Here is a 21138-nt window from a genome sequence, read left to right on the forward strand (position 1 = left end):
GGTGAGAGGTGCTAATCAGATATTTCAATAATGCAAAGACAATGGCATCTTCAGGTATCATTTATTGCATAAGAAATGACAGCAGACAACTCATTACAACAGACACACCTGCAATTTCCATTTAAAAATGACCACAAAATAATCTGTTAATATTATCCGGTAAGAAAAAAAGCTCAAAAGTTTTACATCCAATTCTTAATTGAAATAAATTCTGGAAAACTTAGGCCTGGAAGGAGAGAAAAGAAGGAAGAAAGGAAAATGTGCCCTACCTGATTCGTTCCCTGTTCAGCTTGGTTCGTAATATTTTAAAATATGGGTGTGTTAAAGAAGAAAAAGAAAAGATGGAAGAACTGGACTTTCTTGAGTCTCAAGTCACAGAACGTTAGCTTTGTATTAAGTTTACCACCCAATTTTCAGTGAGGCTATTTGCAGAACACACTATACTTCCTGCTTCTTTGGGAGTTTAAAACTATTAAGAAACCTGCAAACAGTTCTCATCTTACCACCACGCTTAGTCATCATTGGAATGTGTTACACGTTTTCTTGTACAGCTGCATCTCCTTCATCTGCTGCTTTCTATTATGACTTTGTAAGTGTACCCTGAGGCTAAGCAACAGAATTATACCAGGGAGGTGATTAATAATTTAAATTGTTCCTCACTGAGACCACTTCCTTTGTCATTCTTCCTTTTCTAAACTTAATGAGTTTACTTTCTCTTTTAAACCACATGATTACATAGTGTTTGGCATTTAAAACACACTTATTAAAAGTCAAAGTTTAATGAAGCATTCACACTTTATTCACACTGCTTCATAATGAAGCAGCCAGGTGAGTTTAAAAAAAGTCTGCCCCGCAAATGGGCACTGTTTTCAGTGCTCTGAAAACAAAGAGCATGAATCAATTCTTTGGATTCAAAGAATATGGAATAACAGGAAGTTCCAGTTTCTTTACCTCTGTCTTAATCTACAGTCTTTCCTCAAACCAGACCGCTCCTTCTAAGACCGGAAAGAAAAAACTCCGGGCTAAGATTTACTCCCACCTGCTTCCCCCTCTCTCACATCGGGTCAATTCGGGAGGTTTCTCTTCCCTTTCTCCAATGTCAGGAATTCCTCTCCTTTCCCCAGGTGGTCAAGATTCTAGGGATATGTTCCTCCATTACGAGGTGAGGAAGAGGTGTCTCAACCTCAAATTACAGAAGACGGGCGAGGTCTGCCCATCTATGAGCAAAACTCTGGGGGAACCCCTTTCCCCTTCTGGTACCTGGACACGTCCCAGCCTCTCAGTGAACGACGCCAAACCGAGAAGAAGGTTCTCCCCTCGGCCTCCAGGCTCTACCGGCCACACCCCTGGCCTCTGGCCCTCCGAACCCCCCACTTCGAACATATCTTTTCCCCAGTGCCCCCCAACTCCCAGTTGCCACCCCGCGGATTCCCTCACCCCGCTCCAGCGGTGGAGTCCCTTTCTCCAACCCTCTTCCTCACAACGGTCACACCCGACGGCTCACTCCATCTTCAACGGTCACGCTCCTAAGATTGCTCTCCGCCCGTCTCCAACCAAGCCTGGCCCCCTTCCCCATGAAAGAGGGACACACCCCAAAGTTAGCCGCCCTGAACTCGCCGGAGGCAAGGGCAGGGGTGGCAGCAGCAGCCAGAGAGCACGGCCCGAGCGGTGCTGTAAAGGTTTCCTGCACGTCACGACTCCTTCACCAGGTCTAAGCCACTGCGCAAAACCCACTTTGCCAGGGACAAACATGGTGGACAGGAAACTCTGACGTCAGACAGCCTCGCCGTGTGACGTCACCCAGGCGCGCGGGAGAACCGGAAAGGCGGGCATCTCTGTCGCCTTGGAGACGGAAAAATTTTGCGCAGTCGGGAAGCAACCTGAGGTCCGGGCCTCCGAGGAAGTTCACTGACTATCGTAATGGATCTATTAAACAAGCTGACATTCCCTGGATTTGTTTCCTCGCACAGGAGTTCTCTAAAAACTAAAACTAAAACATAGGGATAGTGAAACATCCTGTTTTCTTAAAAAAAAAAAAAAAAACCCAGCTAATTTCCCTGGCCAGTTCAGGAATGTGGACAATGGTGCTCCAGCCCAAGACCATACAAGGGCAGTGGGACTGGTGGAGAGTTGTGCAAGGAAAAGAGGTTGACATGGCCTCAGATCTGAGTTTGAATCCATCTGAGACCGAATCCCTGTCCTGAATGTGATTAGGAAAGTTACTTAACGTCTCCTCAACCTCAGTCTTACTTGTGAAATAAATCCAGTGATATAACTCTCTCCAGCTTGTGAAGCTTAAAGTAGGTAAGGCGCCCAGCATGTAATAGGCGTGCTTACACGAAAGCAAGTTTCTTTCAGAAACCAAGACCTAGATATCTCTGTACCTTCCCCTCAAAACAAAAACTTCCCACCTAAAACTGCTCTAAGTCATAATAAAGTCTTTAACCAAAAAAAGAAGAGGAATGTGAAGAATGAGAGTCTGAGGCAGAAGTTGGGAAACCAAAGTGCAAAGGGGACTGAGAAGTAGAGAGGTAGAAGGAAAAGCAGGTGGTCATAATCATTTAGGACGTTTTTAGAGTTCTATCAAAGTATAGGAACTATATACTATATCTCCGAGGCCTAGCCGCCCCCTCCCCAAAATTTGTTGAATGGATAAATGTGTGAGTGGTCAACAACAACAGTTGCTATAGAGAGTTGCTATAGAGAAAAGGAGGAAGGGCCGAAAAGTGTCCAAGGATTTAGCAGCACAAAGGTCTTCGATGTCATTGCTGAGACCATCAGCAGAGATAATGAAGGCAAAAGCCATGCTGCAGAAGTTTGAAGATAAATGGGAGGTAAGGAAATGAAAACAGATAACTCCATAAGAAAGTATGGCTGAAAGAGAAGAGATATAGGATGGTATCTGAGGGAGAAAGTAGCAAGCATTTTATTTTTAAGTTCTATATTTATACATTTTCTTTACACTAACCCTTTAGCAATACCATGGGTTCAATCATTTTTCCTACCCATATGACTCCAAAATATCTATCTCTAGCCGTGACCTAGTCCCCAAACTTCACCACCAAATTGCTAACCGCACTGATCATAAGTCTGAACATATGGCCCACCCAAATTAAGCAACTCATAAGAGTACTGGGGGGGTGTTTAAAAACTGGGGTTCCAGGTACAACTCATAGAAGACAGAGGTGGATTTTGTAAAGAGATGCCACCAGAAAAATCTTTGATTCATACCTCTCCCCGGTTCAGAAACTTTCAACAGCTCCTCATTTCCTAATTTGTACAGAACCTATCCTTCTCCCAGTTTTCCCCATTTCTTTGCTCTTTAGTTTTCTCATCTATAAAATGGGAGAAATACTAATAACCAATCATAATATTATTACAAGGATGAAATGAATTCGTGTATGTAAAGCACTTAGAACTATGCCTGCACATAGTATGGACTATGTAAATATTTGCTATGATTGCAATTATTTGAACAAGTTACACTGCCAGAAATTACTAGCCAGAAATCTGGGGGTCATTCTTGACTTCTCTCTCTCTTAACTGCCACATTCATTCCATCTCCAAGTTGTCAATCCTACCTTCAAAATATATTTCAAATTCATCCAATCCCTTCTATTCACCTCATTATTCCAAGCCACCATCGCCTCTTGCCTGAACTACTAGACACCTCAGCTCTCCTCCCGACCACTATTCATACAGCAGCCAGATTTTTGTTTCACTTTTTTTTGAAGTATAAACGAACATTCCAAAAACTGCACACCAAAAATATAAAGCCTGATGAATTTTCACAAAGTAAATGTAACCACATAACCATTACGGGGTCATCTGAAAAACATAAACCTGGTCATGACTCCGGTGTATAAATCCTTCAGTGACCTCCCATTATACTTTGACTAAAATCCAGCTTCCTTCCCATGGCCTATGGTTGGTTAGGCTCCTGTCTACCTCTCTTAATATCATTTTATCCTTTTCAGTCAGTCCTCATTTCCTCTTCATTTCACCTCTTGCTAGCTTTTGCAGCTCTCAAATAGGCCAAGCTCTTTCCCATCCTAGGGCCTTCACAACTACCGCTCCTCCTGCCTAATATTTGTTTTCCCCAACTCCACACAGGGCTGGCTGGCTTATAATTTAGGTCTCATTTTAATTGTAATCTCATAAAGGCACTCCCTGATTACCCAGTCTAAAAGGTTCTTCTCTCCCAGGCCCCACTGCCACCCCCATCATAGCCCTCTTATTCCATTTGTAAATTATATATTAGTCTCTTTACTTGTTTATTATCTCTCTCCCCAACTAGACTGTAAATTCCATGAGGGCAGATACCAAGTCTGTTTTTATTACTACTGTCTACCCAGCACCTAGCATAATGCTTGGCGCACAGGATGTATTCAGGAATAAATGAATAAGTAAATTATTCAGGAATAAATGAATGAATGTCAACAAGCAAAGCACTAAAACTAGCATTTAAGAGCCTCTGTATTATGGTCAACAGTATAGACTATGTATTATTGGCCTATTTTCCTCTCTATATTTAAAGCAAACAATTTCCTCCTCAAACACAATCCATGCTGCTCCCTTAGCCTGGAAAACCCTGTCACCATGACTGTGACTTTCCCCAAATGTACTCATCTTTTGAGGTCCACCTAATCCACAAAACTTTCTCAGTGGACATCTGGTCCTGATATAAGATGCAGGAGATACCAGGTTACATCGCTGTATTAGAAAGCAACTGGCAGAAAGAAGCTGAGATAAAACGTGAGGTTAGAAACGATCTTCCCTTTGGTTACAAAGGCCAATATAGCTTCTGTTTAAGCTAGTTTGAACGGCCTCATTTCTCCCAGCTGTTACTGTCTCTTCCTCTAAACTCACCATATTAACCTATCTGATGGCTCTTCACACCTTTTAACATAAGTGCAATCTATTTTTGTGTCTTGCTTATTACACCATAATCCTGGGAGTGGGATCTGTGATGAGGTGTTTATTATTTATTGGCTGTAATAATTGACATTGTTATTTTTGACTGCCTTTTTTCTCACATAACAACATCAGTTTACTTTTGGAATACCCTCAAAGGACTATTAAGGTGTCTTGCACTCTTCTGGCTAAGAGTGAAACAGGGAGTGGAGATGAAATCTGAACCAAGGTCAGTCAATAGGGATCTGAATCATAAGTACAGTGACAGAAATTTGTTGAAGCTCGTTCATTGCAACAACGATGCCTGTATGACACTTTGCTAATTCTTGCTAGAAACATCCAGGAGGACTGTGTAATTCCTATTCCCTCAGAGCTGGTTTTCCTTATTTTATTAGCTACTCCATATTCTTCTAATAAATTTTTTAGTTTAAATTAGCCTGTTTTCTGTTGCTTGTAACCAAAGAACCCTAACTGATACCAATGTTTAACTAACTTCCCACTCATCTTAGGTGATGCTATTTCTCAACTTTGTTTTTTTGCTGTTCACTTAAGAAAAGCCTCTCTGTAAGAGCTACCACTGACCAAGAACCTAAAGCTAGGTGTTTTATATAGATACATTATCTCTACTCCTTAAAACGCTGTAAGGTAAAGTCTTCCATCAATGTGACTTTCTCCAGCAGGTATCCAATCAGACTATAAAACACTTTTTTTTTTTTTTTGGCCACGCTGCAGGCAGGATCTTAGTTCCCCTGGCCAGGGATCCAACCCATGCATCCTGCAGTGGAAGCACAGTGTCCTAACCACTGGACCGCCAGGGAATTCCCTGAAACACTTTTTGGAACCACAATTAAGGTTAATTTGCAAGATTTTATTTCTCTTATTGAAACAACTAAACCCAAACCTTGTTCCAGCGTTCTCATTATGTGAAACAATTAACTATCTTTATACCATAACGTCCTCTATGGCATAAAGTAAGCAAACCTCTATTTCTAGCTATTTAACCCAGGGGGTGAGGGGAGAGGTTGGAGAGAGAGGAGATGAACTTTAACTATTATCCAAATTCAGTAAACCTGCAGCTACTCAAGGCAATTGCATACGATGTAAAAGCAGTTTGCAAAAGGTCAGGTTAATTACATTAACTTTGGTATACAATGAAAAGTACCTTCTCTGCCAAGCCTCCCCAATTCATGCTAGTTAGAATTCAACAGCATCACTCCGTTTTAGCACTGTATTCATATCGCTAATGTGACGCATCCTACCGTGTTCGAGGGTAGGAACCATTTTCATTTAGTGTAGCAAGTGCCTAGAGTTCTGCTTGAACGTAACCTAACCTAGAAGACAATTAAGGTACCAGCTTGAATGAAAAATAATCGTCCCAAATTCTGAAGAGCAGGAATTTTTTTTTTGTTGTTAATAATTGGCAGCCATAAGGCTAAGGCTTCTATCTCGTCTTTGTCGCTTCAAATCCTTGCCGAAGGCGGCAAAAATAGTGAGCCACCACCCCCGCCGCAAGCAAAGTGAGCCTTCCATCTCCACATTCCCTTGGGTCCCTCGCCTCTATCTCTATCGCCCCAGGGAACAAAGGCCTCAGCAACAGGCCGAGCTCTGGCTCCGAGCGCCAGACGTCAGTGCGGCGACCCAACACCTTGCCAAACAGACTCCGTAGAGAGATATCAGAGCTGTGGCTTTCCAACAAGACTAGCATTAACCTTTTAAGTTAAAGATCGAGAACTACGAACTCTCCTTAATGACATGGCACAACTAGATACATCTACATGACCTCTTACTATCCTATCTATAGGATAGGATGCAAAGCCAGCTAAGAAAAGTAAAACCAACCAGCAGAAAACTCCTCTCCAACTGGGCCCGCTGGGGGTCGAAGCGGAAGTCCCTGTGAGATCATAGAGTTCTCTAGTTCCGGTCGCGGGGCCGCGTTCGGGGCTAGAGCGCCTCTCCACGGCCACAGGGTTCCAAGCGGCTTCTATTTCCGGTTGCGGCTTCTGACATAAAGCCGAGACCTCCTTTTAAACGCGGCGTCGCGGGTTCCTCGCCCCTCGCCTGGGGTCAGCTCGCAAGGACTGGCGCGGGCGGGGGGATTGCACAGCCCACAGCTGAGCCAGGCCGTTGGGGCCGGCCTGCACTGGCACCTTCGATCCCTCAGCCGCCTGGCTTTTGAGCCCTCCGGATTGGGAGTCCGTGATTGGCCGCCTCCAGGACTGCCGCTCGAGAGGCCAGCGCTCCTTCGCCGTACCTGTCCCCCCATAGTCCCGCTTTTCCCTGTGAGGTGCAGCATTAATCAACTCACCTCTCCCACACACAACTTCCCTAACGTAGGTGTCCGCGTTGACTTCATTCTTCACCTTCACTTGAGACCCCTCCCCTCTGCCTCCGGAAGAGGTCTTTTTTGCCCAGTTCCTGTAAAATAGCACCCATCTGGCACCCCCAGAAAGTTCATGCTTACTAGAGAGTTTGTGGGCAAAGTAAAAGCCAGTGCACACACGGAACTATGGCTGAGCACGGGGCTCACATCACAAGTGCTTCTGCAGTGGATGACCAGCCAGCCAGCCATCTTTGAGGTGGTAGCACAGGACAGTTTAATGACAGCAGTGAGACCTGCTCTTCAGCATGTGCTCGAGGTAAGGATTTAATTCTCTGAAAAGTTTTAGGAACGTCTGGGTAAAAACCAAACCAGTAATCTGAATTTATTTGTTGGCCTAAGTTTTGAAATAACCAATTAGCATATAATGCACATCACATGATTTAATGGTTATGGAGTCTCTTGTTATGTGTACTGAATACCCAGCACTTCAGGGAGGTTAAGGTAGACCCAGAAAGAAAAGTGTGGAAATTCAAAGGGAAAAAAAGGAAATATAAATACAAGGCATAGTAGCTGTGTAATGGAATGAATTTCATTTATTTATTTTGCTTTAGGTTCTTGCAGAATCAAATCCTGCCCGCTACGGCTTCTTGTGCAAGTGGTTTGATGAAATCTTCACGCTGCTAGATCTTCTGCTCCAGCAACATTATCTGTCTAAAACCAGCGCCTCGTTTTCTGAAAACTTTTATGGCTTAAAGGGGATCGTAATGGGAGACACACACAAGCTTCAGAGACTGGCCAGTGCTGGTCTCCCAAAGAAGCAGCTTTGGGAGTCAGTTATTTTCCTGGTTCTTCTTCCCAGTCTGAAAGTGAAGCTGGAGAAGCTGATTTCTAGCCTGAGAGAAGAGGATGACTATTCCATCCATCCTCCTACTTCCCGCTGGAAACGATTTTACAGAGCCTTTTTGGCAGCCTACCCATTTGTTAACATGGCCTGGGAAGGCTGGTTTCTTGTACAGCAGCTTCGATACATGCTAGGAAAGGCTTAGCATCACTCACCACTGCTGAGTCTGGCTGGGTTTCAGCTAGGCCGACTTACAGTTCAGGATATACAAGCTCTGGAGCACAAACCAGCCGGAGCCAGCATGATGCAGCAACCAGCTGGGAGGTAAGGCCTTAACATTTCTCCAACATATTTGATTAATAAATCCTAAAATCTTATCCCAATTTTATGAAATTTACCTCCCTCAGTCCACTTTGGATTATTTCATAAAATCATCGAAAAATTCTTGTGTCCATAAAACAAGGATTGCCATCCTGGTAACCTTCCTCATCATACTGGCTACATTTTTGCACACACTTTCTATGTACCAACACCTAGCAAAGGGCCTGGTATATTATCTCAATCCTCATCACAGCTCAATGAAATAAATGCATTAGCACCATTTAACAGTTGAGGAAACTAAGTTCTAACATTTGAGTACCTTGCCAAGGCCACACAGCTAATAGGCGGCAGAACTGAGATTCAAGCCAGATCAGTACAATTCTGAAGACTGCTCTTAACCATGGTGCTATCCCGCTCCTAGTGTCTGTGTTCTCTGACAAGTTCAAATATATTCCTCAGTACTGCTGAGTTGTTTTTTAAGTGAGTTATTTCTTTTTCTGGGTATACCATCTTCCACCCACATAAAAGGTCTATATAATCAATGGCTCATTAATTTCTTTCTCAAAACACAAAGCAAACAAAGCCCTAGTCATTAAAAACAAAGCTTAGCTCCTAGAACTCCTAAAATATGGTAGGTCAGAAAGAGGGAATTGTTTCGAATAGACTCTTACAAGAGAAAACGCCAGTCCAGCAACTATTCAATCCCCAAGCTCAATCAACGGTTCTAATGAAAAGTGTAAGAATTGCATGCGTATTAGTTGTTCTGTGATTGTACCTAAATAAACAGTTTCTCCTTTTGCCTCCTTGTTCTGTTCTCCAAACGGCGTTGGCGAGAAGATGAAGTCAGCTCTGAAGCAAGCCGTGGGAGGTGCAGCCTCATGCCTCTCTACTGGCCTCTCGGTGGGTGTATTCTTCCTGCAGTTCCTTGAGTGGTGGTATTCATCCGGAAACCAAGAAACCATCAAGTCATTGACTGCCCTGCCTACTCCACCACCACCGGTACATCTAGACTACAATTCTGATTCTCCCCTGTTGCCCCAAATGAAGACTGTGTCGTAAAAACCGGGTGAATGACACCGTTCTCGCCACCTCTGGCTATGTTTTTTTATCGCTGTGTATTTAATTACGTGAAGAGTCACCGAGCTTGTCCCATCACAGGTTATCCAACACAAGTACAGCATCTGATTAAACTGTACTCCCCTGAGAGCTGAAAGGGATTAGCACCTTGTCTCACAACGAAATGACTGCGCTATAAGGCCAGAGGGCTGGTTTTCCGCACGGTAAATAGCATTGTTTGATCATCCTCAATTAATAATTGTATGAACTTTAAACAGCCACATGGATTTCTTTAAAAGGATGTACTCATTGATCTTAACCTTTTAGCTTGCTCCCTAGACACCTCTACTTAGAGTTGACCGAGCTGGTCAGAGTGAGAGAATCAGGACTGGCAGGGGATGTGAGGGTCAGCATAGACAAGGGGATCAAAGAGGGTACTCGGCTCAGAAGCTTTTCCTGTCCCCTTCCTTAAAGGACAAGAGGTATAGAAGCTCTCAGGAAAAACCCAAGTTAGACCTGGTAGAGTGGGTAGTGAAGGGGAAGCAGGCCTTTTGAGAAAGGAAAGCATTTATCTGCCTATGAGGAATAGGTTTTATCGGTTTGCAAACAGCATGAAATATGGACCTGCTTTATTTTATTTTATTTTATTTATTTTTTAATACAGCAGGTTCTTATTAATTATCACTTTTATACACATCAGTGTATACATGTCAATCCCAGTCTCGCAGTTCATCCCCCCACCACCCCCCCCACGGACATGCTTTTTATAGAAATACTTAGAAACACTTTCTCCTTCCATATGCTGAGACTCATTTGTTAACTAACATTTGCTATAGTTTATCACCTTTTAAAGATCCCTTTGTGAACCACGCATATCTTCCTTGGGAAACTGGTTACAGGAAAATAGGGGTTGAATGTATATACAGAATAGTCTGAAGACTTCAGTGTGAAAGCAAAGCTATTAATGAAGAGACGAAGTAAAATACTGCCCTAACTATGACTGTGTAAAGACAGGATCTTTTCATAAGCTCTTTCTGCTTGCTGTTAAGAGTTTGCTAAGCTGACATGAATTATTCTGGCTATTACTAAAGTTTCTACAAAACGCTTAAGTAAATTTTAAGAATAAATATTTTTTGGCAAAGAGCTGTTCCATGTCATGATTATGTGGAAACTGAAAGATTAGTCGAGGTATTTAGAGTAAATTTTTCATTCAGGCCACCTCTGACTTTTTTTTTTTTTTTTTTTTGCGGTACGCGGGCCTCTCACTGTTGTGGCCTCTCCCGTTGCGGAGCACAGGCTCCGGACACGCAGGCTCAGCGGCCATGGCTCATGGGCCCAGCCGCTCCGCGGCTTGTGGGATCTTCCCAGACCGGGGCATGAACCCCTGTCCCCTGCATCAGCAGGCAGACTCTCAACCACTGCGCCACCAGGGAAGCCCAAGACATTTGGACTGTTTTGAAACTTGGAAAATATAACATTTGAAAAAACAATTTTAATCTGGAGCAAAATAACATTTGAAAAAAACAAGTTTAAGTTGGCAAATTGATGACACAATTGAAAGAGCAGAAACCTGCTACAGTTTCCAAAAAAAAGCCTGTCCGATGCAGAAAATGCACACGAAGCAAATTAAAGAATTTGGACATTGTTGAAAACAGGGCCCAATATCTTGAAGTTTCACCACAAAATTTTGAAAAAGTGCAAAGAACTCTTTTCTTTTTTTCTTTTTTTCCAAAAACGGATCTTTTTGGTTTCTTGTTTTTTGGGGGTTTTTTTCTTTTCTTGTTGAATCTGCCCCGAGAGCTTCTTGTTTTTTGGTTGTTGTTTTTTTCTTTCTTCTTTCTTGGTCCTCTTTTTTGTTGTTGGTTTTGAATTCTTGTCGCTCCAGCCCCCCTTCCTGCTCCTCCCCTTTCTGACTCCTCCCCCCCCCTTGCTGGGAGTGGAGGTGCTGGATGGGGAGGAGCCGGAAGGAGTGAGGACATTTAGGACAGGACCTCGGAGGGAAGGAGACCAGCCTGAACTGTTGGAAGGCCACTGGAGGTTCAGGAACAAAGGGAAGAATAGGATTGGGGGAGGACACAGAGGGGGCACTGCCCACCTAGGAGCTCCTGGCCAAAGCTGGTGGAAGGAGGTGTCATAGAAGGTCCTAAGAGACAGGAGGCAGGAAGCTGTCCGTGGGGGGATGGAGGGGAGTGTCTCAGTGACCTGTTGGTTGACCTTCTGCCAGGAGGGAAGTTCCTAGCGGCATGAGGGAGGCGGGCAGAGGCCCTGGGGACCAGCTGTGGAGGCCCAGGCCTGGATCTCATTTGCCCGAGTGCCCAGGCTGGTCAGAGGTTGCAGGTGTCAAGAAAGAGGAGGGCCTGGAGGCCAGGGGTGACGCCAGCACAGGCACTGGCTGCATCGTGGAGGAGCTGCAGGGGCAGGGACCCTGGCAAGCCCTCTCAGACTCCCACCCTCTTCCGGAATTAGTTACCCCTCAAGGGGCCTTCTACATATGGGAGTGATCATGGGACCCTTTGGGGACATGGCAAGAGAAGGGTCCAGAGCTCAGGACTGAGGCCAGTTTGGGGGGTCCGAGACTAGAGCTGCACCCTGGCTTCATTAGGCAGGCTCTTTCCCACCCTGCCGCCTCCGGCCCCAGTAATTAAGCTGGGGGTTGCCATGGTAACCAGGGAGGTGACCTAGAAAGGAATTAGGGCGGGGAGGGGACCAAGCCCCCAGGGACCCTAGGGCCTGGCACCCCCTCACCCACAGACCAGCTGAGGCCCACGGCCCGAGTCGAAGGAAACGCCAGGACCCTCCCAGGGTCTCTAGCTCCAGTGGCAGCCTTGGGAGCTCGCTCTTCCTAGGAGCAGGAAGGAGATTTGCTGTTTGTGTGGGGGGGAAGGGTTTCCCCTGGGTCCAGCAGATGCCCTGAAGAGGGCCAGCCCCCAGCCCTGCCTCTGCTCGGCTTCTTGGAAGGTCTGCCAGGCATGGGGAGAAGTGCTGTAGGGCACACCGGCAGGAGGTGGGGAGGGATCTTCTGCCAGGGCTAGCTGGGGAGGGAGGGAGGGGAATCCGGTCTTGCCCCCCAGGGATGGGAGTGACATGTCCCCTGAGCTCTGGGCTGGAACTCAGCAGGCCTGGGAGCTGGGCGGTGCTGCTTCTGGTCTGACTGTGTCCTTGTCCCCCACCCCCCGGCCCACCTACCCACCCCCTCCCCACGCAGATATCCGGGACTCCGGGAAGAAGCCGGTGATGTTGTTTCTGCATGGTGGCTCCTAAATGGAGGGCACCGGGAACATGTTCGATGGCTCTGTCCTGGCCGCCTACGGCAACATCATTGTAGCCACACTCAACTACCGGCTTGGGGTGCTTGGTGAGGGTGGGCAGCCAACTCTAGGGGCTGGAGTCTGGGAGAAGGGCCTGCTGGCAGGGTTCCTCTAAACCCAGCAGAAGCAGAATGGCTTCTGGGTTGGACTGAGCTGCCCAGAAAGAAGGCAAGGGTGCTGTGACACCCCCGGGAAGCCCCCTTTCTTCCTTTACCCCCAGGTTTTCTCAGCACTGGGGACCAGGCTGCAAACGGCAACTACGGGCTCGTGGACCAGATCCAGGCCCTGCGCTGGCTCAGTGAGAACATTGCCCACTTTGGGGGCGACACCGAGCGCATCACCATCTTCGGATCTGGGGCAGGGGCCTCCTGTGTCAACCTTCTGATCCTCTCCCACCATTCGGAAGGTACCAGCCACCTCCTCAGCCTGTCCCTCTTGTCCCCTTTCTCACACCCCCAACCCCACCAGGTCCCCCTTCTCCCTCAGGCTGACACAGCCCAGCCTAAAGCCTGCCTGTCCCGCCAGGGCTGTTCCAGAAGGCCATCGCCCAGAGTGGCACTGCTATTTCTAGCTGGTCTGTCAACTACCAGCCGCTCAAGTACACGCGGCTGCTGATGGCCAAGGTGGGCTGTGGCCGGGAGGACAGGGCCGAGGCCGTGGAGTGTCTGCGCCGGAAGCCTTCTCGGGAGCTGGTGGACCAGGACGTACAGCCCACCCGGTATGGGGGTGGGAGAGGGCCAGGTCCAGGCCCCCATTCTCCTTGCTGGTTCCAAGGAGGTTGAGGGTGAGAGGTGCCCGCAGGCCACAAGCGTTCCATTTAGCCAGGAGAGGTGGACTTCAAGGCCCTCCCGGGGCCCTGCCTTCTCCCAGAAGCCTTCCCTAGGCGGAGGTGCCTAAACAGAGCCAGTGTGCATGAGGCTCCATGAAGTGCTTGAGGGAGGACTTCCCGAGAGGTCAAGTACCCTGAAGGGCTCAGAAGGTTCTAACTAGGGGAGAGGGGTCTTCTGAGCAGAGGACTCAGCAGGCAGTGAGCTGAGAGGAGGCCAGTGAACAGGTGATGCGACCTTGACCCCTTCTCCCCAGCTACCATATCGCCTTTGGGCCCGTGATGGACGGTGACATGGTCCCCGATGACCCTGAGATCCTCATGCAGCAGGGAGAATTCCTCACCTACGACATGCTCATCCGTGTCAACCAGGGAGAGGGCCTAAAATTCGTGGAGGACCCGGCGGAGCGTGAGGACGGCGTGTCCGCCAGCGCCTTCGACTTCACCGTCTCCAACTTTGTGGACAACCTGTATGGCTACCCGGAGGGCAAGAATGTGCTGTGGGAGACCATCAAGTTTATGTACACGGACTGGGCCGACAGGGACAATGGCGAGATGTGGCAAGACCCTGCTGGCGCTCTTTACCGGCCACCAGTGGGTGGCACCGGCTGTGGCCACCGCCAAGTTGCACGCTGACTACCAGTCCCCTGTCTACTTTTACACCTTCTACCACCACTGCCAGGCTGAGGGCCGGCCCGAGTGGGCAGATGCAGCGCACGGGGATGAGCTACCCTACGTCTTTGGTGTGCCCATGGTGGGTGCCACCGACCTCTCCCCCTGCAACTTCTCCAAGAATGATGTCATGCTCAGCGCCGTGGTCATGACCTACTGGACCAACTTCGCCAAGACCAGGTGAGGGCCAGAGGGGCTGGGTCGGGCATCCCTGCGGGTCAGGGCTCACACCGCCTCCATCCTCAGCCCCTTCTCTCCCTCTCCTTCACACGGCCACCATTCCTCCATCAAGGCACTCTTGCTTTCTCGACTCAGACACCTGCCAGACAGCTCCTCCGTGTGTGTTGGAGACGCAGAAGTGTTCGACAGGGAGGTCCCTGTCTTTTCTGGGGGGCGGGCTCACTTGGTGCCTCTGGCTCCGTGTCTGTCTCTCCTTCCCTCCCTTGCCCACCCAGCTCTCTCCTTCTCTTCCCAGAGCTCGGCCCTCTGTCTGAGTGCTCCCATCTGTGTATCTGAGTGTGTGTGAGGGTTTGTGTCTGTCTGTCTATTGCTGTCTCTGCCTCTCTCTCTTGAAATCTATTGATATCTCTGCTGCTTTGATCTGGTTTCTCTGTACTCGCTGGTTTCCCCCTGGCTGTCTCTCATGTCCTTTTGTGTCTCTGTTTCCACGAAATCTATTGATATCTCTGCTTGCTTTGATCTGGTTTCTCTGTACTCGCTGGTTTCCCCCTGGCTGTCTCTCATGTCCTTTTGTGTCTCTGTTTCCATATGTCTCTATCTCATTCAGTCTCAGACTCTGCCTCTGTCACTGGTGGTCTGTCTCTGCCCTCTCTGCCCCTCTGTCCTCATCTCAGACTGTCTCTGGCAGTCTGGCTTCATCCCTATTTGTCTGTCTGTCCGTCCGTCTCTGGCAGTTTCTCTGTCTCTTCGTCTCCATCTCTCTTCCCATCTCCCCAGCTCTCTGCATCTCTGTCCATCTCTCTCCCCATTCCTCCCGTAGCACGCCCCCACCCCTGTCTTTCAGGGGAGCCTCACCCTTACTCCTCCTTTCCCTGCCCCACTGTGTGCACAGCGATCCCAACCAGCCGGTGCCACAGGACACCGAGTTCATCCACACCAAGCCCAGCCGCTTCGAGGAGGTGGTGTGAAGCAAGTTCAACAGCAAGGAGAAACAGTCCCTGCACATCGGCCTGAAGCCGCGCGTGCGCGACGGCTACCGCGCCAACAAGGTGGCCTTCTGGCTGGAGCTCGTGCGGCACCTGCACAACCTGCACAACCTGCACACGGAGCTCTTCACCACCACCACGCGCCTCCCTTCCTACGCCACGCGCTGGCCGCCGCGCCCGCCCCCTGGTGCCCCCGGCACTCGCCGCCGGCCGCCTCCGACCACCCTGCCGCCCGAGCCGGGCCCCCGGGCCTACGACGGCTTCCCCGGGGACTCCCGAGACTACTCCACGGAGCTCAGCGTCACCGTGGCCGTGGGCGCCTCCCTCCTCTTCCTCAACATCCTTGCCTTCGCCGCCCTCTACTACAAGCGGGACCGGCTACAGGAGCTGCGGTGCAGGCGGCTCAGCCCCCACGGCGGCTCGGGCTCCGGCGTGCCCGGCGGGGCCCCCCTGCTCCTTGCTGCCGGCCGTGAGCTGCCACCCGAGGAGGAGCCGGTGTCGCTGCAGCTGAAGCGGGGCGGGGGCGTCGGGGCGGAACCTGAGGAGGCCCTGCGCCCCGCCTGCCCGCCCGACTACACCCTGGCCCTGCGCAGGGCGCCGGACGATTTGCCCCTCTTGGCCCCCGGGGCCCTGACCCTGCTGCCCAGCGGCCTGGGGCCACCCCCTCCCCCGCCGCCCCCCTCCCTCCATCCCTGTTGGAGACTCAGAAGAGTTGGACAGGGAGGTCCCTGTCTTTTCTGGGGGGCGGGCTCACTTGGTGCCTCTGGCTCCGTGTCTGTCTCTCCTTCCCTCCCTTGCCCACCCAGCTCTCTCCTTCTCTTCCCAGAGCTCGGCCCTCTGAGTGCTCCCATCTGTGTGTCTGAGTATGTGTGAGGGTTTGTGTCTATCTGTCTATTGCTGTCTCTGCCTCTCTCTCTTGAAATCTATTGATATCTCTGCTGCTTTGATCTGGTTTCTCTGTACTCGCTGGTTTCCCCCTGGCTGTCTCTCATGTCCTTTTGTGTCTCTGTTTCCATATGTCTCTATCTCATTCAGTCTCAGACTCTGCCTCTGTCACTGGTGGTCTGTCTCTGCCCTCTCTGCCCCTCTGTCCTCATCTCAGACTGTTTCTGGCAGTCTGGCTCCAACCCTATTTGTCTGTCTGTCCGTCCATCTCTGGCAGTTTCTCTGTCTCTTCGTCTCCGTCTCTGTCTCTCTTCCCGTCTCCCCAGCTCTCTGCATCTCTGTCCATCTCTCTCCCCATTCCTCCCGTAGCACGCCCCCACCCCTGCCTTTCAGGGGAGCCTCACCCTTACTCCTCCTTTCCCTGCCCCCCTGTGTGCACAGCGACCCCAACCAGCCGGTGCCACAGGACACCGAGTTCATCCACACCAAGCGCAGCCGCTTCGAGGAGGTGGTGTGGAGCAAGTTCAACAGCAAGGAGAAACAGTCCCTGCACATCGGCTTGAAGCCGCGCGTGCGCGACGACTACCGACTACCGACTACCGCGCCAACAGGGTGGCCTTCTGGCTGGAGCTCGTGCGGCACCTGCACAACCTGCACACGGAGCTCTTCACCACCACCACGCGCCTCCCTCCCTACGCCACGCGCTGGCCGCCGCAGGGTCCCGCCTGCCTCCCTCTTCTCGCCATGTCTCATCCCTCCCGCTCGGCCCCTGTTTTCCCTCCCCCCTTCGCTGTGCCCCTCTGAAGCCATCCCTTCCTGGTCTCAAGCCAGCTTCTCCCCTCAGCTGCCCCCCCTCCTTTGACCTGCCCCCTCTCCCCTGGGCCCCCAGGGCTGAAGGAAAGGAGCGGTGGAGGGGGGAGGGGAGGAGGGCAGGGGAGAAAGCTTCCCGGACAGCTTGGGGGAGAGAACGGGGTCAGCGGCACTGAGGAACAGATGGAGGGGGCAGTGGGGGACGGCGCTTGGGCAGACACCCGCAGGAAGAATTTGATTTGAAAGGGTGTGTGTAAGGTGACTGCCCAAAGAGAAACGGTTTGGGCCTCTGGGGAAAGGAACAATGTCGGGAAGGGTTTCGAGGGACACCAGCCTAGAAGGAGCCAATCCTCGTTGTCTGCTGGCATTTTGTGGGTTCATTAGTGCCAAATTTGAATACGGGGTGGAGTGCTGTCTTCCACTGACCCCCGAATCCCTGGTCTTGGCTCCCCAGAACTTTGCCTCCTGACTGTCCCTTCTGCCCCCACCTCCACCCATGGGAACTTAGCTCTTTTCCCAGCCCTTCCCCTGCCTGGTCTAGCTCCTTTCCAAACAGCCCTGCCTTCCAAATGCTAGGGACCTGGGCCCTGAACCCTGTAGACAGATGCCCCCCAAACTGGGGCATGGGAGGGGGGCTGGGGGACCCCACGATTCATCCACGGACTCCAATGCCCAGCCCCTGTCCGCAGAACAATTCCTTGACAATCCCATGTCCCCACCCCAACCCTTCGTGGCTCTGTACACATTTTTAAACCTGGCAAAAGATGAAGAGAATATTGTAAATATAAAAGTTTAACTGTTGGTTTTGCCTGCTGTTATGTTGGGAGGTAGGGGTGGGGCTCTTGGAAAAGTGACTCTGCCAGTGAGGGAGGAGGAGGGGGTCCGAGCCCACAGCCCTTTCCGGTGAACAGCTCTGAGGTCAGAGAGAAAGGGGGAGTGGGTGCTGGGGTGAGGTGATCATTGGTAATGGGGTTGTTTGGGGAGTTAAGATCAGGACCAGTGTCTGTGCAGAGGTCAGAGCCTGGCATAGAGGACCAGGCAGGGGCTGATGGGGACAGACACCAAACAGGCCAGAGGGCCTATGGGCTGGTGCAGGTGGCTGGCTACAGGAAAGACATGCAAGGAGAAGGGTTTGGCCTCTGCTAAGCCCTGGCCCAGGCTGGAGGGTCAAACACAGGCCCAGGACTCTCCTCTTGGCACATTTTGAGGGAGAGTCCCACATCATTGTGACCCGCTTACCCGCAGGAGCCTCTGGGACAGGAAGGCGGCCGGTGGTACTGTGGGCACAGTAGGTTGGGGCCCTAGGGACCCCCATGGCCACGGCTGAGTGGCCCTGGCCCGGGTGGGCCTCGTGTCACAGCCCCAGCACCAACAACTGCCAGGACCTGGGCAACTCCATCCTGTTGCTGCTGGGCCTCATCATCTGTGTTAACACTGGCATCAGTATGGTGACACTGGTCAGGGTGGGGCCGGGTGGAAGGGTGGTGGCAGGATGGCTGGGGGGCAGGCCGGGTGGCGGGGGCCTGCCTGGAGTCACTGTGTCCTCCCCCACCTAGCTCTGGTGCAGACTCCGTGGCTTCTTACACAAAGTGTTTCGTGTTATTTGTGAGAAAGATAAGTGGAGGATGAGGAGGCTGGGGAAAAGGAAAGGCAGAAACCAGGTGTTCTAGCCCTGACCTTAAGTGGGCCCCTCCCCCTCCCGCTCTCCCTGCTCAGACACCATAACTATGCAGCTTCTCTTCCTGCAACCTGCCTCTCCATCCCTGGAGGAGCCAGGCTCCCCACCAGCCTCTCACCTGTCCCAGATCCACAGAAGCTTCACCTGGGAAGCAGACCCAGCCCCCGAATCAGAGCGCCCCTGCGGTCTGCCTTCGGTGCACCATGGACCCTGTGAAAATGACCGTGTCCCCCCAACCCACTCGCCGCCATCGCTGTCGAGACTCTTCAGCACGCCGCGCCCACCGCCCCGTAGCCTGGGCCCCTGACAACTGACAGAGATGACGAGAAGCCCCCACATCAGCACACAACAATCTGCTCCCACAACTGGAATTGCCCCAAGGACTGGGAAGGCTTTCAGTTCACCCAGGGGCTCTGGACTCCCTGGGCCCAGGATGCTGTGGAGTCACCTACCCAGACCATCCGCTTCCAGCAAACTGTAGAGGGAAGGCCCCTCAAAAGAGAGGCAGTCAGAGCTGGGCCTACAGGCCTACGCATACCCTGTGAACCCCTGCCCACAGCCCTCAGGCCCTGAGCCACAAGAACGGTTGGGGGGTGCCCCAAGCAGAACAGGAGCAGTGCTCGCCAGCCCAGCCACCCATCCTGGGCCCGGCCCATGTCCCAGACATCCCCCGGCGCCACTCCTCAGGGCGCATAGCCTATAATGCCAGAGACGTGAGGCGGCAGCTGCAGGAGCTGACCAGGGAGGTGGAGGCCCTGTCCCACTGTTACCCCCCGGTCTCTGGATCCAGCACGGCTGAGGGGACGGGAAAGGCCTAGGTATACCCTTCCCTGACAGAGAGGTGACTGGGAGAAGAATAAAAAGAAGAGAGGAGGTGGTTTGTGGTGGTGTGGGGGGTGCCAGGGCCCACACAGCACCCAGAAGCCTGGTTGCTAAGGAAATGATCTCCCTGGCAACAGGGCCTAGAGAGCCCTGAGGACCCTCATCAACCTCTTGGCCTCACCAGGCCCTGTCCTCAGCCCTTTCCCAGGCCCTTTTTGGTTCCAAGGCTCCCACCTGCCTCTACTCTGTTCTTTAGTGCCCAGGGAAGCCCCCCAAATCCCATTCCAGATCCCCAGGCAGTACTGCACTTGAGTGGAGACCCTCATGCCCATGGCCTCAGTCTCTCAGAGGTCCGGCTCCTACCAGAGCCCAGGTTTAGGCTGTAACTACAGGTGAGGTGTGGTCCCTCTGAAGCCCTGGTTTCTTTGGGGAGGGATGGCTAAGAGTGAGGGTACCCAGGCCCTCACAGTTCCCCAGTCAGAACCCGAAGCTCCTGTATACTGGAGAAGGCTTGGAGCAGAGGATAAAATATTGAGGACACTCTCAAGGGCTGCCTCCACACAGCCCTGTGTGCCCTCACTCCTCTGATTAGCACTTCCATGTCACAAATGAGGAGACTGAGGCTCAGAGACGCCAAGTAACTTATTCATGGTCATGTGGACACCAAGGATCAACTTCGTGGCCTCAGACGCTCCGTCCCTCTGCTCCCACAGGTAGATTCCCATTGCTACTGAGTCAGCCTGGCCCATCAGAGTGTCCTCCCACTGTTGTAGTTTATCTTATGACAGGGCCGAAAGTAAGCTCATCACACGAGATGAATTGTGCAGAAGCACAGCAGTAGAGGGCTGCCGCTCGCTCAGGCAAAACAGCACCATCTGTCCTGCTGTGGTAGCTTTTATTAAAGCATTATCTATGTTAACATTTTAAGACTTGTTTTCTTAACACTTCAGAAATGCCAAAGCAGCAACCTATGTTTTTATTAATTATGCAATAATGGGCTTTCTTGAAAACATGCCGTGCTTCGTCCTTGAGCGCAAACGCAGCACAAAGTTCCCACCATCATTTTGATTATACTGAAGTAACACAAGGACATTGCCTTGCGTTCCCACCATTCTGATTATACTGAGGACATTCTCATGGATCAGTGCCCAAAGCACTCAATGCTTCTTTGCAGGCCCCCGGTTTGCCGGGGCAGGGGGCGTTGCTCAAAGCAATCAGGACTGCTTGCAGTTCTGGCTTATTCGCCAGCCCCCGGTTTGCTGGGGCGGGGCTCATGGGTCGCGTCTCCTTTCCATGTCCTCAGTTATTCCACTACATCCCACCTTCCTCAGTTTCCCATGTAAACTCATCAGGATATTGCATCCACTGGACAGCAGGGAAACCCAGGCCCTACCTACTTCTAGACACTTGGGATCACACACACGCACACAACTTGGGAACAAGGAGCCAGGTCGAAGGGACTAGACTTCACCTTCCATACCAGATGGGTTCCTGGAATGTGAGCAGGTAGGCCTTTTAT

The 21138-nt window shown here is 50.9% G+C and overlaps 4 protein-coding genes across 4 annotated transcripts in view; 3 read left to right on the forward strand and 1 right to left on the reverse strand.

Annotated features, from left to right (window-relative positions):
• LOC103083372 (AP-2 complex subunit beta-like) overlaps positions 1 to 7177 on the reverse strand; it is a gene marked incomplete at its 3' end in the record, with an annotated part of 40936 nt that extends 33759 nt beyond the window's left edge. The window contains exon 1 of the mRNA XM_007448543.1: positions 7166 to 7177. Within this exon, the coding sequence (XP_007448605.1) occupies positions 7166 to 7177 (12 nt within the window). The remainder of the gene's footprint in view (positions 1 to 7165) is intronic.
• A 243-nt stretch (positions 7178 to 7420) lies between these two features.
• On the forward strand, positions 7421 to 9607 carry LOC103082547 (peroxisome assembly protein 12-like). The gene is given in 6 exon segments (XM_082931547.1): positions 7421 to 7468; positions 7470 to 7550; positions 7846 to 8398; positions 9220 to 9445; positions 9447 to 9500; positions 9502 to 9607. Coding segments are annotated over 6 exon segments (1068 nt in total).
• A 3043-nt stretch (positions 9608 to 12650) lies between these two features.
• Positions 12651 to 17113, forward strand: LOC103083638 (neuroligin-2-like). Its single transcript, XM_082931550.1, is given in 9 exon segments — positions 12651 to 12807; positions 12981 to 13166; positions 13286 to 13478; positions 13844 to 14143; positions 14145 to 14438; positions 15331 to 16148; positions 16251 to 16293; positions 16751 to 16876; positions 16921 to 17113. Coding segments are annotated over 9 exon segments (2274 nt in total). The 5' UTR covers positions 12651 to 12686.
• Positions 17114 to 18432: 1319 nt separating this feature from the next.
• On the forward strand, positions 18433 to 19642 carry LOC103082809 (spermatid maturation protein 1-like). The gene is given in 6 exon segments (XM_082931548.1): positions 18433 to 18576; positions 18676 to 18737; positions 18925 to 19107; positions 19109 to 19300; positions 19302 to 19343; positions 19345 to 19642. Coding segments are annotated over 6 exon segments (921 nt in total).
• Positions 19643 to 21138: the final 1496 nt, after the last annotated feature.

Source organism: Lipotes vexillifer, unplaced genomic scaffold (genome assembly GCF_000442215.2).
Source record: "Lipotes vexillifer unplaced genomic scaffold, Lipotes_vexillifer_v1.1 scaffold1689, whole genome shotgun sequence".
In the NCBI taxonomy this organism is placed as follows: Eukaryota; Metazoa; Chordata; class Mammalia; order Artiodactyla; family Lipotidae; genus Lipotes; species Lipotes vexillifer.